This window comes from Anomalospiza imberbis, chromosome 5 (assembly GCF_031753505.1).
Source record: "Anomalospiza imberbis isolate Cuckoo-Finch-1a 21T00152 chromosome 5, ASM3175350v1, whole genome shotgun sequence".
NCBI lineage: Eukaryota > Metazoa > Chordata > Aves > Passeriformes > Viduidae > Anomalospiza > Anomalospiza imberbis.
Genome location: NC_089685.1, coordinates 7,102,438 through 7,117,149, shown reverse-complemented (window position 1 = coordinate 7,117,149; position 14,712 = coordinate 7,102,438). Strand labels below are relative to the sequence as shown.

Sequence of the window (14,712 nt, the reverse complement as noted above, 5' to 3'; positions counted from 1 at the left end):
TCTGAGCAGAGACATGCTGAAGAATTTTTATTTCAATTCTTCTTGAAATTGGAAGGGGGAGAGTAAAACAAGATTTTTTTTCTCCCCAGAGAATGCCTTTGGGTTACTTGTAGCAAACTGCAAATCTGTGCGGTAGTTTAAAAAGCTAAAAATGTAAGTCTTAAAACAAAGTGTTTGATGGTTTGCAGTACAGCTCAGAACAGATGTTAAAGCTTTTTCGAGAATAAAATCTTCAGGACATATTCAGTGTTTCAGCTAGTGCTCCTGTGGAAGATATTAGTTCAGGAATTTATTAAGGTAAAAAGGAAATCACGTGAATTTAGTCTTAATGTAACTTTTGGATCTAATATAGTCTATTATTTCCTTGTCCATTGGTGTTTTTAGGCATTTATTTATCTCCTTTTTAAGGGGCCTCAACTCTACCTCTGCTTTCACAGCTGGAAATAATTGTGGGAATCATTTGAAGGGTGAAAATGCCATATATATGTGTAATAATATAAATATATGGTGTCTCACAGGAATTTTTATATTCAGATTCCATATGTAGAGGGTGATTTCTGGTATGAAGAATATCAGATAGAAAAGAAATGCAATTCCCTGAATGCCAGATAAACATGAGAGGGTTGTGGGTTTTTGGTGAGTTTTTTGTTTGTTTGTGGGTTTTTTTGTGGGTTTTTTTGGTGGGTTTTTTTTTTGTGTGAATTTCTTTCACCTGTGGAAGCCATGGGAGCCCTGTTGTAGCAAAAACTGGAAGCTGCTGAATCCTTAACCTAGCATTGTTAAGACATCTATTAAAAACACTGCTATCTGTCTGTAGTTCTCTTTGTACACGTTTCCAGTCTTATTACCATTAAGGGACTTTTGCTGGGAAAAACCCTCTGTAGATAGAAAAAAAAGGTATTTGCTGGGCATGTTCCCCCTAATGTGACTCACACTTCTGGCATGCTCTGGTTTGTATGTATCTCTTCAGCAGGACAAATTTTTGAAGGGTCTTTTCTGTTTTCCATGAACTTACTTGTGCTCCAAAGAAATTAAATGAGAGTTGCAAGTATGTGACTGCTTGGTCTTGGCTCTTCAAGGCTGAGATACTTCCTGATTACTCCAAAAGCATCTTTTTGTCTAGAAACATTAAACTTCTGTCAGGGAGGATACTTGAAGTAGTTTTTCTGGAGAGGCATTTTCTTTGTCTAGTGGGATGTTGAAATTGCTTTGCAGTTGTTTGAGGAGTTAAAATTCCTCTTCCATGCAGGATCCCCAGTTTATTCTTTCTCTCTGTGGATCAAAATCCACATATACTGAAGAAGTGGTGGACAAAGACTGTGTTAGTTACTGAAGCACGACAAATTAAGGTAGATAAATGCTTTTGTGCTGCTTGTGCAGTAACAGCTAATTCAGCAAATGCACTGGGAAAGCACTTGCCAAATTAGTGGGTGTATTAAACTTGAGCCAAGCTCACCTAAAACATCCCCTGAATCCAAATCTCCTTTATTTGGAGTGAGGTAGCAAGGAAACACAGCCATGGATTGTGCATTCTCAGTCGATCATGTAACAGCAGATGGTTAAAAGGAGCCTCTTGGATGCTCTTCAGGCAGCATATTCCTGCTAAGTGATTATTTGGATTATTAATGTCCCACTGTACCACCTAGCAATGATCTGAAAGCAGCTTTATGGGCTGTGACTTTTGTGGTGATGAGCACTAGAGACTCATGGAATTAATAATGTTTTAATTGTTATTTCTTGAACATTGATTAAACTTGTTTAAGGACTTTTAATGGATTCTGTCATCAAGCTTGACTGGTTTATTGGTGTGAGCCTGAACCTCAGAATGAAACTCTGGGGATAAACTGCTCTGTTCCTGCCTGCTCTTGGTGTGGTGAATCCTTTGTGCCTCAGTTTCCTTTTTATGTGAAACTTGCCTGTGCTTTGTAAATGTTAGCTTTTACAGGGTGTGGGTAGAGATCACCTTATCTTAATTGTATTGTTTGCATATAATATTACACAGTGACTGTGCAGGACTTGGCTGGTGGGCACCAGCCAGGCTGAGGTTTGCCAGGGGTGTGAGAGAATTCACTGAGTGGGAACTGGGCGCCCTGTGTCACTGGCTCTGTTTGGCAATCCTAGTTGAAGTCATTTGCAGCTTAATCACACATGGAAAGACTCTTCCCAGGAGAGTTTTTATTCATTCATGTTTGCTGCTAGTAGAGTTCATGTTACAGTAGGAAACCACAATTCCTGACCTCTGAGTTGAATACATGTTTTAAAAATAGTGATGGGACAGAAGAAAGAAGAATAAATAACCTTCACTTTAAGGGCTTGCTCAAACCAAATCGATGTGCTGCAAATTACAGCACCGCACTTGGAGAAATGATAGAATCAAATTGTTTTTCAGGGGCTTGTGTCAAGAAAATTGTACATTGTTTATGGCAGTTGTAGTGTAATTCTGCATTTTTCATCTCCACCTAAGCAAACAAGAATTATCTTGAAGAAGCAGCAGGTTATTTTTTGATTTACTTTAAAAGAGAGCTGTTGATGATAAATGGCTTCTAGAAGACTCACAGGTCCGTCAGTGCAACAGAACTGATAGAAGAGTAAAGCAAAACAAATATTTACAGAGAAGGTTTATTTTGGGTGGACGTTGTTGAATATGTAATATTTGAGTTATTTTAGTTGTGATAAGCCTGATGTGAACACTGAGGAAGAATGAAATGTTATGTCCTTATGTAAGAAGAGAATGGCAGCTGGTTTATTCACTGTTTGTACTACAGAGAACGTACCTCTACAAATGTTTCATTAACAGCGTGGTGCTGTGTGGTGTGTGTTGAGGGGTTTTGAGGGGTTGTTTCTGCTTTTTGTGTGGCATGCTATGGAGCAGTGTGAGATGCGAGTTTTCCAAGGGCCCCCAAGATGGGCTGTGGTGGAGGCTGAGGGACCTGGGCTGGCTCAGCCCAGAGCAGAGGTTTGGCAGGACCAAAGAGCAGCCCCCTGTGCCTGGGAGGTGCTTTCCAAGGAGATTGACCCAGGCTCTTCACCAGAGTGCGTGGCTGGAGCGTGAGAGGCAGCAGGCTGGAGCTGAAACAAGAGGTTCATGTAGGTGTGAGGAAGAACCGCTGAAGAAAGGTGAGAGGGGCCATCCACAGAGGCTGTGCAGCCTTGAGGATCTTCAGGGTCTTACTGGGAAATGTCCCGAGCAACCTGCTCTGATCTCATAGCTGTTCCTGCTCTCAGGAGGAGGTTGAATTAGAAGTCTTCCAAGCTTCTTCTGACCTGTTTTCCTGTGATCCTGTATATTTGGCATGTGCGGTGATAGCTGGTTGCTTGATTGAAGCAAGGAGGACTCTGAAGGGGTGACAGGAGATGTTTTCTTATTGCATGATTAGTGTCACTAAGAGGTTTCTGCCATGTACAGCAATAAATTTCCATAGTTTTGAACTGTGGACAATTTTTATAGTAGTTGCAGAGGTTCCATGTGAGACCTGACACCCCTACAGAATTCAAAAATTCTTCATATAAACTTGCCTTGAAGAGCTCGTGAAGGAGCCACCCTGAGAGCAATTCACACTGGTGAGCTGTTTCTCATTGAAGTTGCTTCACAGAAATTTGGTGTGTGAGCACCACTAAAACACAGTTCACATCATCCAGTTTAAAAAACAAGCTGAAATATCTTTGCCAGGTCCATTGGACACATTCAAATCCGGAATACCCTTCTGGCATCTGCTGAAAACTTCCATGGTGTTTTGCTTCCTCACCTGCAAGTAACTGCAGCTGGGTGATGATGGTACTGTTCAGTTTTAATCTACTGAAATATTAAGTAAAATCTTTCTGCCATATCGAGTGGATTTGATCAGACCTGAGCAACAGTATGAGATTCCTACGGAAAGGAAATAGTTCAGGGATTAAACTGTGGCTGAACATAGGTTTTGTAGCCCGTGGGGTGAGATAGGGAGGGAAGGGCTGGTAACAATGGGATCTGAATTAAAGCACATACTCAGCTTTTACTGGAAACGGCACAGCAAATCCCAGTGATTCTCTGGTTTGTCCCTTAGCCCTGTGAGTACAGTGTGCAGCATTCAGCTGTTCTGCCAGTCAGGAGAATGGAAGCCTCTCGCCTTTTCTTTCATGTCCCATTGATTCATCTCTGTAAACCCACATGCTGTGAGATTATTTTTGGGGTCTGTTTGAGGGGCCAACATTTCATCAAACTGACAATTGCAAATTCTGCATGCAGATTTTCACAACAGTGAAGAGAGACAGAATTTCCCTGAACGTGCTTTGTTTTGGATGCTGGTTGTCTTGTGAATGGTGGTTTTTAATGGAAAGGGGTCTGAATGGTCACATAGGAATTATTTGAAAACCATCGTTTACTTGTCAGCTGTTGATTAAAATGTTTTGATTTGATGAGTAGATAAGTTTTCTATAGCAGGATAGGAAAGTGCTACTTTTCCAAATTAAATAAATCATTAATTCATTGTCTTCGGGTCAGTGGATTACTGTGGATATTCACTGAATACAGCTTTTAAAGAACAACCTCACCTAACTTTTTTTTCCTCAACTTTGCCACTCAGAAATCAGTCCCCCATCACAAAAATTGCAGATCTGGCCATTTCCACATGGAAGTTTTTGCTTGATACAGTAAAGGGCTTGCTTATCCACAGAGGTGTTTTCCCCACAGCTGACATGACACTGACAGCACAAAATGAGACTTTGCTTTTGACACACATTCACAGTATTTAATATACTCAGTATTTAAAATGTCTTTAGGGTCTCAGTACTACTGATCCAAAAATGTTTAATCTGAATAGGCTTATTAAAATCAATAAGTGCCTTCACACACTTAAACTAAATTATTTGTCATGTTCTTCTCAAAAAGGGTGAAACCCTTGTCTCCAAGACATTGGATGAAGGCTGTTGGAGATGCCATTGTTATAAAATTGCTGCCTATTTAAAAAATGCTACTGTGTTTTCTCTGAGAGCCTTTACTTTCTACAGACAAAACTAATCCAGCAAAAGCATGACTGTTGCCAATGTAATATGCTGCCTTTGTGGTTTAGGACATCTTTAAAAGGCCTTTCAGTGTAGATTCACTACAGTTTTTCCCATTTTACAGATACTGTGAACAAGGACACTGAACCCAAAGATCCATTTCCCATTCCAAGAAAGATTATGGCTGAACCAGACTACATAGATGATGACAATCCTGAATTAATTAGACCTCAGAAATTAATTAATCCTGTGAAGTCATCCCGGAATCATCAAGATCTCCATAGGGAGCTGCTTATGAATCAGAAAAGGTAAGAGTCTAAAAATCACTTGTGCCACCCTCCCACCCCAAACACACAGCTGGAGTTTTAGTTTTATCAAAATGACGTTGTCCCCAAAACCCAGCAGGCACTGTTTGTTGATTCAGATCTTGTAAATTGAAAGACACTGATTCTTAACTGTGGCATTTATTTCTGTTTAAGTTTCAGTGTAAAAGCTTGCCTTAGAAGGCTTCTCTTTTTGTTTTTGTAAATACTCAGAGGGTCAGTTTTGAGAGGAAGCAGTTCAGTTCGCCTCTATTGCATTTCATATGAGTCACTTGGCCACTGTAATTTGTCTTGTACTCCTAATGTTATCAAGTATTTGACAAAATTTTGCTATCAACAGTGGGATGATGAGATTGGCTTTCACCATTGCCAGTGCACTGAGTTTATGAGGCCACTTTTAAATCAGAGAAATCATGGAGTTGATTTCACATGCAACTGTTCTCTACTTATTTGATCTGTCTCACAATGCACTCTGATAGTCTGGGGCCTGCTCTGCTGCTGCACAAGTGTTTCTTTGTATGTTTTGCAAATGCTCCTCTATGGGATGGGATGCACAGCTGTTGCTCTATATATTGCTTTTAGAGATGTAAACAACCATGACTTCATTTCATCAACTTCAGAGACACAAGCATCTGGCCCAGAAATAGCTGAAGTTCTGTTAATAAATGTCTTCAGCAACAGAGAAGTCATTTAGAAAACAGATTAAGAAAATAGCCACCAGACCACCTGGTGGAGGAAAAAGCAGAAAGCCTGTTGATGCTCCTTTGTTTAAACCAACAGAAACCAACTATGGTATCAATTGGTGATTTGTTGCATTGAAGACACCCAAAATGGACTTTTCAAAGGCAAGGTGTGGGGATCTATAAAAGAAAAGTGGAATAACAGTATTTCAGAGTGCATCTGAGCAGAAAGCTGGTGGTAGCAGCCAATCTGACTTTTTGAGACCTAGGACCTTGATAAAGAAGAGTAAAAAGCCATGAATTTCCATGAATTTGGCTACTCCAGCATAAGTGGATTTGTGTATTTGGCAGGAAGAGTCACATTATGGCAGTTTTTCTCTCCCTCTTTTTTTTTTTTTTTTTTTAAATCCTTTGGCATTGTAGTATTTTGAGGGGAGAAGGGGTCTTTTTATATGTAGTAGCAAAATCCTCAGAGATGCTGGGCTTAGAGACTTAATTCTAAATGAATTGCTTACACAATATAGCATTTCTTTAGTGATGAAGAAGGAGAGATATTTTACAGAATGCCAGTTTCTTCCAATTCAGTTGGCATAAATAGGTGTTTGCCCTATTTTTCGTTAATGGGATTAAACATCAAAGTCAGTTCCTGGCACCAAGAAGTTTATAGTCGTTGAAAGAAAAATAGTTGAAGTTTCCTGATGATCTTAATCTAGAGGATGTGGAGGCTGCAATAAATTAAGACTTATTTTCTTCTTTTAAGTATATGAAAGCATAAAGCACTTTTAAATAATATGGAGTTCTTTTCTTCTAGGAAAATACCCTATTACACAGAAAAGTTGTGCAGACCTCAAAACCTTCTCTTCTCTTCTCTTATTGTAATTTTGATTAGCTGCAGCTGGTAATTTTAAATTCTTATTTATTGGTGCAGAAAGAAATACTTTGAGGATTTTCACTAGCAGAAAAATGGGTGTCTTTTAGAGGAGGGTTAGTCTTCTGTGCTTTGTGTCACTGTAGTAACTTTGATAGGAGGCTTTTCAGTAATGCAGATATTAGGCTCTGTTCTGCTTTGTTACAGAAAACTGTTAAACGTATGGAGAACTTTCAGTGCTCTTATAGAAGTCTGGTTAACATGCTGTTTATTTTGTTGTGAAGACTCAGTGTAGACATCAGCAGCTTCACTTTTTGGGCTCATCAGCTCTGAACAGCCAGAAATGGATGTTGGAAGATGTTAGTACTGGTCCACTCATTCTCCATGCCCACTATGAGGAGTGTCTGTCAGGTCAAGAACTGGTATACAAAAAAAAAAGGATTCAGGTGGTGCTATCTCAAGGCACTAGTCACTTAAATTGTTTTTATTTATTAGGAGTCAACCTCAGCTCTGTAGAATATTGCTGCTATCCCTCCCAGAGATTTTAACCCTATCAGCTCTCACTTGTGTTGTAACACATTTTGCTTCCTTTATATCAAAGCCTTAGGATTTGTGATTGATTTAACCAGAACAGTCACCAGGAGGTGATACAAGACCCCGGTTAATCCAGTATCCACCAGTTTGTTGCTTTTCCTTTTTACATAACAGTGGAAACAGGATTGACTTTATAGTTCTGTTACAGATCTGCCACCCCCACCTGATTGGGCTGAGGGGTTGTATTTACTTGTAGCTTCTGCAGGTTCCCTTTGTTACAGCACATCTCAACCACTCTGTGCATCTGCTTTGCTGTAGTGCAACCTCAGTGAGAAAAGCAGCAACAGTAATGTTACCTATTGGCTGCTCTCTGGTTTGTGGCTGTTTTGACTGCTGATTGCCAGTGTGGCAGCTTCCGCTGACTCTGCTCTCACCAATGTAGTAGTAGTAGTAGTAGTAAAAAATGACTCCAGCTTTTCCTGCCTGACTTCAGTTTTACGTGCTAAAATGTAATTAAAATAGCATGGAACATAAAATATGAGCACAGTCTTGTAGCTTCTGTTGCACTCAGGCCATGAGATCTAGTATGAGAAATAGGGAACAGCATTTGGTGTTGCTAAATATTTGATTTTGCTGTCAGGGTGTCTACAGGGATAGAGTGTTGCATAATATATGGAGTCATTCCTAGATGCCACCATAAAATGGCATTTTAATGTTTTATTGGACATGCTGTCAGATATGCATATTAATGAATAATTGGGCAACCACAAATGTATAGCAAGTAGGAAGGGTAAAAATACGCTTTCTGAAAGCTTTTCCAGGTTATTGAATTTCTTAAAGTTGAAATAAAAAATGGTTGATGTTAAACTTAATGCGGGATGCTTTCACATAATCATCTTCACAGGAAAGACAGTAACAAAGACAAATTTTAGATCTCCCTGCTCTACCATAAATGACACTAATACCTGAATAACAGGGAGAGCTTTGAATCTTATACCAAATTTTGAAACCATCATAGCATTACAGAGATAAAAGAAAATGCTGAAGTCATAAAAATAAGTAGGAGTGAGTATCCATGTGTGTGCCTGTATAAATAATGTCATGCATCTTCCCAAGGAGTGAGCTTTCTCATTCTGGAGTAGCTGTCTTGGAAAGCAATTTGTGCTGAACAGGCTTGAAACATTCCGTTCATGTAGCACCTAAAGGCTTCTCAGAGGGGGAATTCTCCAGGCTTTGTCTGGTCTCCAAGGTGATGGCAACTTTTTTATTCTGGATTTGTGTTGTCTTAGGCTCTTTGTGATGTTTCATGTAGCCTGAGAGCTCTCAGTGGGAATAGCTTCACAGCCAGGCATGGGTGAATCTGTCACATTTTCAAGGAAAAGAGAGAATCCATGATTTCCAGGAGCAGTGTGACAGACCACTCAGACTTCTATGGGCAGAATAGCCTGCACAGGTCTGTCTGAACACAGTCCTTCTGAGTTATCAAGCACCAAGCAAGTTCTTCTTGTCCAAAATTTGTTTCTAGCTCTGATAGGGTCTTCATCTGTGATGTTTTTTTTCAGTCCATTCTTTTGGAATCAAGAGAATACAATGAAGACTAAAGATGGATGTTAATGAAGTATACAGAAGAAATACTAGCATGCACATGAAAGGGAAATGTCTTAAAGGCTTAAATTTTAGCTTAGGATACTGGTTAGAAATCAGGCAAATGTCTGCATGTTTTTTCATTTTAATTATTTATTTATATCCCAATGTAAATTATTTTAGTAAAGCCGCCTGCAATTCTGCGTGAATTCCTGCTAATTGAAACGGATCTCTTTCTTCTTCCCCCCCATGTCATTTGAAGGGGTCTTGCACCTCAGAACAAACCAGAGCTACAGAAGGTGATGGAGAAAAGGAAACGAGATCAAGTTATTAAACAACAAAAAGAAGAGGAAGCACAAAAGAAGAAGTCAGACCTGGAAATAGAGCTACTGAAACGGCAGCAGAAACTGGAGCAGGTAAGATGAGGAAGAACAGACATTCACACATCTGCATCTGAGCTACTCACCTGAGGATCCCTTTGTAGACAGAAAAGAAGCAGCAGCCAATTTTTTGGCATATTTCCCCTAATTAAATTCAGGTATCTCTTAGGATAAGACAAATCACGCTCTTTAATTGCCTGTTGTCACTTACTGTATAGGAACTGCTTATGGGGTCTGCCTTTGGTCAAATGAGTCCTGCACCAGCCAGCAGGAATGTGTGTGGAGCTGATGCTATTTAACCATTGAAACTGTGGTGGTTTAGTCAATTTTTGTAGTCTAACTATGATCCACTAAGAATGGCTGTTAGGTTGTAGTACATCAAAATTACATTTAATGAATTAAAACCAATTGATTCTCCTGGATTATGTAAGAAACTAGGTAATTTCTACAAGGTCTTTTATTGTCTTAAAATGTATGAGCCCACTGGTGTTTTCAGGTGAAAGAAAAAGTCCTCAGACTCTGTGCATGGAGATGATGTGGAGTTGGAGTTCCTCATGGTGAAGGTTTTTGCCAGGCACAGGGCCAGCCAAATGTCTCCGTGCCTCTGGAAGCACTCATGTGCTTGAGAGGAAATATCTCTACAGTGAAACAGCTCATCAGAGAAGTCACTGTGCATCAAGCAATGCATTTATTTTAAAATAAATTAATGCTATAAATAAACGCTTTAAACCAGTACCTCCTGTGTTTCTCAAAAGAAATCAATTAAGCCAAATAATTACTGTTCAAAATTACATGTAATCCAATCATTATAGGTCTTTTTTAGGGTTTTATTATAGGTTGGATTTTTTTTTTGTTTTAATTAGGTTTAGAAATATTTTTGGAGAAAGCTTTTGTATTTGTAAGTGTATCATCCTGTCATTTTTCTTATCTCTCTTAAGGGCCCAGCTTTGAATGGTTCAGCTTGTGGGAAGATTTGATTTGAAACTGTGCCATCCAACACAGATTATGTAGATCAGAAAATTCTGTTAGAAGAGGAAAAGCCTGCCCATGCAAACAGTGCTGTGACTTTGTAAACATCATAGGAATGGCATTAGTTGACAATATGACTCATGGGGGGACATTGTTATGATTTATAGAAACAAGGCATGTCCCTTGTCAGTGAGCCAGAGACAAAGGAGAGATTATTAAGGTGAGCTGTACGTGGTCCCCATTAATCAGGAAGACCTTGGTCTGATAAAAAAGGAAAAAAAAAATAATTTCAGGCACTTTTGTTGGTTTTCTAAAGGGTTTTTTTCTCCCTTTCTGCCAACTCATCAGCCTTCCCCAAGGATCGCTAAGCTATCCATATTCTGTGCCATGTGTGAGCCTGTGCAGGGTGGGCACTGCAGAGCCTTGCCACACAGAGCATTTCCATTCCTCACATGGAAATTTTGAGTGTCTGCATGGGCAGGAGCTCCAGCTTGGTTAAAAAAGTCAGTGAATGGGCTCTCAAAAATGAACAGCTATGGGCCAACAAAGATTTTTGGGTTTTTATTGCTTTTTGTGATAGACAAACCAAATACTCTGAAAGAGGCTCAAGTTAGATACAGAACTTCATACCTAAACACTCAGAAATCAGTTCTGCAAGTGTGCTCAGTAGTAGCTGTTCACGTGTTCTCCCACAAGGCACATTCTTCCTTGCTCTGTTGTAAAAGCCAGAGAAGGGAATGACTGTTGTATCTTTAATGAAGATCTCCAAGAATTTCTTAAAAAATGCTTAATCTTGTTCTTGTACTGGGCTTGCAGAGTTTTTGTCTGTCTGGCGAAGGTAGACATCTGGAACAAGCTAGAGCCAAGGATTTGAAAAGATTTATTGTTTATGAGAACAGATATTCCCAAAGAAAAGCAATTTTATCTTTTCCATGAGACAAAGAAAGGAAGCAATTTAAAGAGTTTGGCATGGCTAGTTATTGAAACCTTTCATTTTTTGTCTTGTATTTCAATGATGTGTTTTCTAAACTTTTTTTTTTTAACATATGATTCCCTTTTAAGCTGGAACTGGAGAAGCAGAAGATACAGGAAGAGCAGGAAAATGCGCCTGAATTCGTCAAAGTCAAGGGCAACTTGAGGAGGACGGTCCAGGAAGCAACAGAAGCACCAGACTCCTAGAGCCAGAGCCTGCTTAGACTTCCAGCTTTCCTGCAGAGAGAGGCTTTTGCAAGTTGTCTCACATTTGCTCCCTCAAGAGGGAAAATAACAGCATCCAGCTGACTTACTGAAGATGAGATTTTTAATTCCTGGGACGTGTGGATTGAAAAGACAATTTCATAAACAGATCGACTTGCCAAATACAGTCCTGAGATCAATGAATAAGGAGTGTCTTGGTCAGTTCAGTGTCATGGACCAGGCTGACATGCTTTCTCAGAGATTTTAACCAGGGATACTAGAGAAACTCCTTCAGTGTTGCACTGCTTTAACTCTTGTGATCCTTGTTTAGTGGAGATGATACACAGATTATATTTTGCTTTAAAACAGAACAAAAATCCTCTTGTTATATCAAGCTTTGCTGCGCAGGTAGATTTCCTCCATCTAGACCTACAGCTTGTGTATATCCCACAATAATGTGTGTTTAGTTGGAGTTTTTATTAATCTAGGAGAATATGAGGTGTGCTAATTACTGCTGCCCATCCCCACTAGGATAGGTAGGTGTGAACAAGATAAGAATGCTTAAAATTCACCAGCAGTGAAAAGTTAAGCAGCCTTAAAGCCCATTTCTTGATGTTTGGCATGGAGAATTTGGGCTATGAAAGAACGAAAATCTGATGTTCTTTTCAGAGGGAGACTCCAGAGGCTGATTTGTCTCTGTCTGTAAACTTACACTGTTGTGTACAGGCCTGTGAAGTGCTACCTGTGAATTTACCTCTCAAAGCAAAATTATCTGTCTTCTACTTTTCATGTTTTGAAATCCTGCTTACTTTGGTGTTGTGGCCTTTCTCTTCCAAGGACATGCTGAACAGAGTACAGTGTTAACACATCACTTGGTAATGTTTGAACTCGTTTGCTGGAACTGATCTACCATCAGTTCCTACTCTTTGCTTGCAGACACTTGTTGCAGTTTCTGCAGCAGAGAAGTGTTTAAACCAGACCAATTGCTGGAATCTACTGAAATGGAATTTTTTTCCCTAAAGTAAGGCACAAAATGAAATTAATTTTATCCCAGCCTTCATTCAGCCTCAAGAAAGAAGTGTGTTACCACTGAGACTTTGGGTCCAATTCTGTCATCATCTGCCTTTCCACAAGTTGCCCCTGTGACTTGCCATTACATAAAATATTGCTCAGCTTGCACAGGGATGACAGAATCTGATCCTTCATGCTTATGACTACTAGCTATCCAGGAAAGCCTGGGATGAGAAGTGGGGAACAGATTGCTCATGTAGGATTATAGAATTGGATTCTTACCTGGTGTGATTGGGTGCAGATGTATCTTCACAATGTGGGGAGAAACCCTCATCTTCCTTGGTCAGAAGAGTCCTAGCTCTCACTGAAACTGTGTTCATACATACCTGCTGAGGATCTAATCTCTAGCCTTTGCCTTAGGATGCTAAACACAATAATTTCTACTTTGTAATTACATTGGACATAACTATTTGAGAACACTTTTTATTAATATCAGCAGTGGCATGTTTGTATTGTAAAGGTGTGGTGGAGGGTTGTTGGTTTGGTTTTTGTAGTTCCTTTTGCCTTTCCTATAAGTATTGGACATTTTAAATACAATTTCAGATTAGCACTGGGGACAGTACACTCACAATTAGAAATGTTTCTTAGATACAGACTTTAATTTGTTAAGATACAGACATTTTTTTGTGAGGACATAATCAGATTGAGGGTAAATTGAATTGTGATAAGCATATTGCCATTGATTTAGACTTGCAATGTGACTCATGTCTAGAAGATTAAATGTGAAGATGGTCTAAGACTGTTCAGATTATGGACATACAAAAGACAAAGGCCAAATGTAAGACTCTTCCATGTATTATCTCAACAAAGGAACACCCTGAATGCTGCAGGTACCTCCCTCTCTTCTTCCCTTCTGGCAAGAGAGGATCTTTTCTGGCAATACATCATTCCAACACTTGCACTGATTTTGTTTCATGTTGTTCACTATGTCGGAGCCTTCCACACCCCACTCATGCTTCATCTTAGCTGTTCCCAGCCTACCAAACATCCTGCCTCTTGGTTTCAGCTCCACATTAACCTTCTGCTCAGTATGGAAAAGTCTAGAAGTGAGTGAGGAAACCTTCTTCTGGCTTGAGCAGACCATTTGGTGTTAGCCATTTTCCCTTGGTGATCAGGGCAATCCTACCACACGTACACAGTGAAATGAAATTGGTGGCACCGGGAGTGGTGGGGGACAAAGACCCCCTGTTTGGCTTCAGTGGCTGTGTTGGATCTGGCCCTCAAGGCTAAAGGCAGCCTACTTTCTCCCCACGTTAGCTTGTGATTCAGGGTAGAGTTTCTCTTTCTGAAACACAGGAGGCCAGAAAACTCCCTTGTACATACAGCATGAAGTGTTTTTTTTTTTTTCATTGGAATTATCTGTCTGTGTGAACAGAACATCAACGTGTGTGTCAGAACATCTTTGAATCCTGCTAATCCTTTAGCCTAGGAACCCCAGCCACCTTCATATCAATTTTGACAGGAAAAAGCTTGTATTTGAAGTCAGGATTGGGCAACCCTTCAATGGGTGGCCAGTTAGTCACACCACAAGTGTCCTGTGCAGCTACACAAGTAGGAAACTGCTTGGCAGTGAGTGTAAGCAATTCCTGCTCTGCCCTTCAGCTATGTGGGTTTTTGAAGCAATCCAGCGAATACTTCAGTGATCTGAAAATTGCTCACTTACCACTTTGTACTTTTTTAAAAACTCTTGCTTTTGATAGTATAGTAGTAAATTTTTTAGCATTTTTGTGGCTTTAACATTCTGTTAATATCTGCACTTGTTTGAGTGTACATATATAAATATATATAAATATAAAAAAGGGAGCCTTAATGGATTTGTTTTCATAATTTAATATTTTTTGTATTTGCTCTTGTATAATTGTTTTTAACTAAAGGTATTACGAGAATGAGGGTGGAATACTTAGAACCAAAGTTATGCTTAATAAAATCTACTACATGCTTGGTGTATGTGGTTTTGTCTGTCATATCCTGCCAAAAGCAAAACCTTGGAGGCTGCACTGAGATACCCAGTTTGTTTAAAATTCTGCAGTGTGGGGGGAAGTGTCAAGATCATAGTGACTCTTGGTTCTTTAAACCCTGCATCCCTGTTTGTATGTGCAAAAGTTGACAGAGTTTGCTATGTCTCTAAACAGTATTATCCTTCAAAT

At 39.6% G+C, this 14,712-nt stretch overlaps 1 protein-coding gene across 3 annotated transcripts in view; it reads left to right on the top strand.

The window, feature by feature from the left end:
* Positions 1–14,512, top strand: part of FAM107B (family with sequence similarity 107 member B) — a 59,139-nt gene extending 44,627 nt beyond the window's left edge. For all 3 annotated transcript variants that reach the window (XM_068189529.1, XM_068189530.1, XM_068189528.1), the window contains 3 exons: positions 5,105–5,288; positions 9,232–9,385; positions 11,381–14,512. In XM_068189529.1, the coding sequence (XP_068045630.1) occupies positions 5,161–5,288; positions 9,232–9,385; positions 11,381–11,497 (399 nt within the window). In that variant the 5' untranslated portion in view covers positions 5,105–5,160 and the 3' untranslated portion in view covers positions 11,498–14,512. The remainder of the gene's footprint in view (positions 1–5,104; positions 5,289–9,231; positions 9,386–11,380) is intronic.
* The last annotated feature ends 200 nt before the right edge of the window (positions 14,513–14,712 follow it).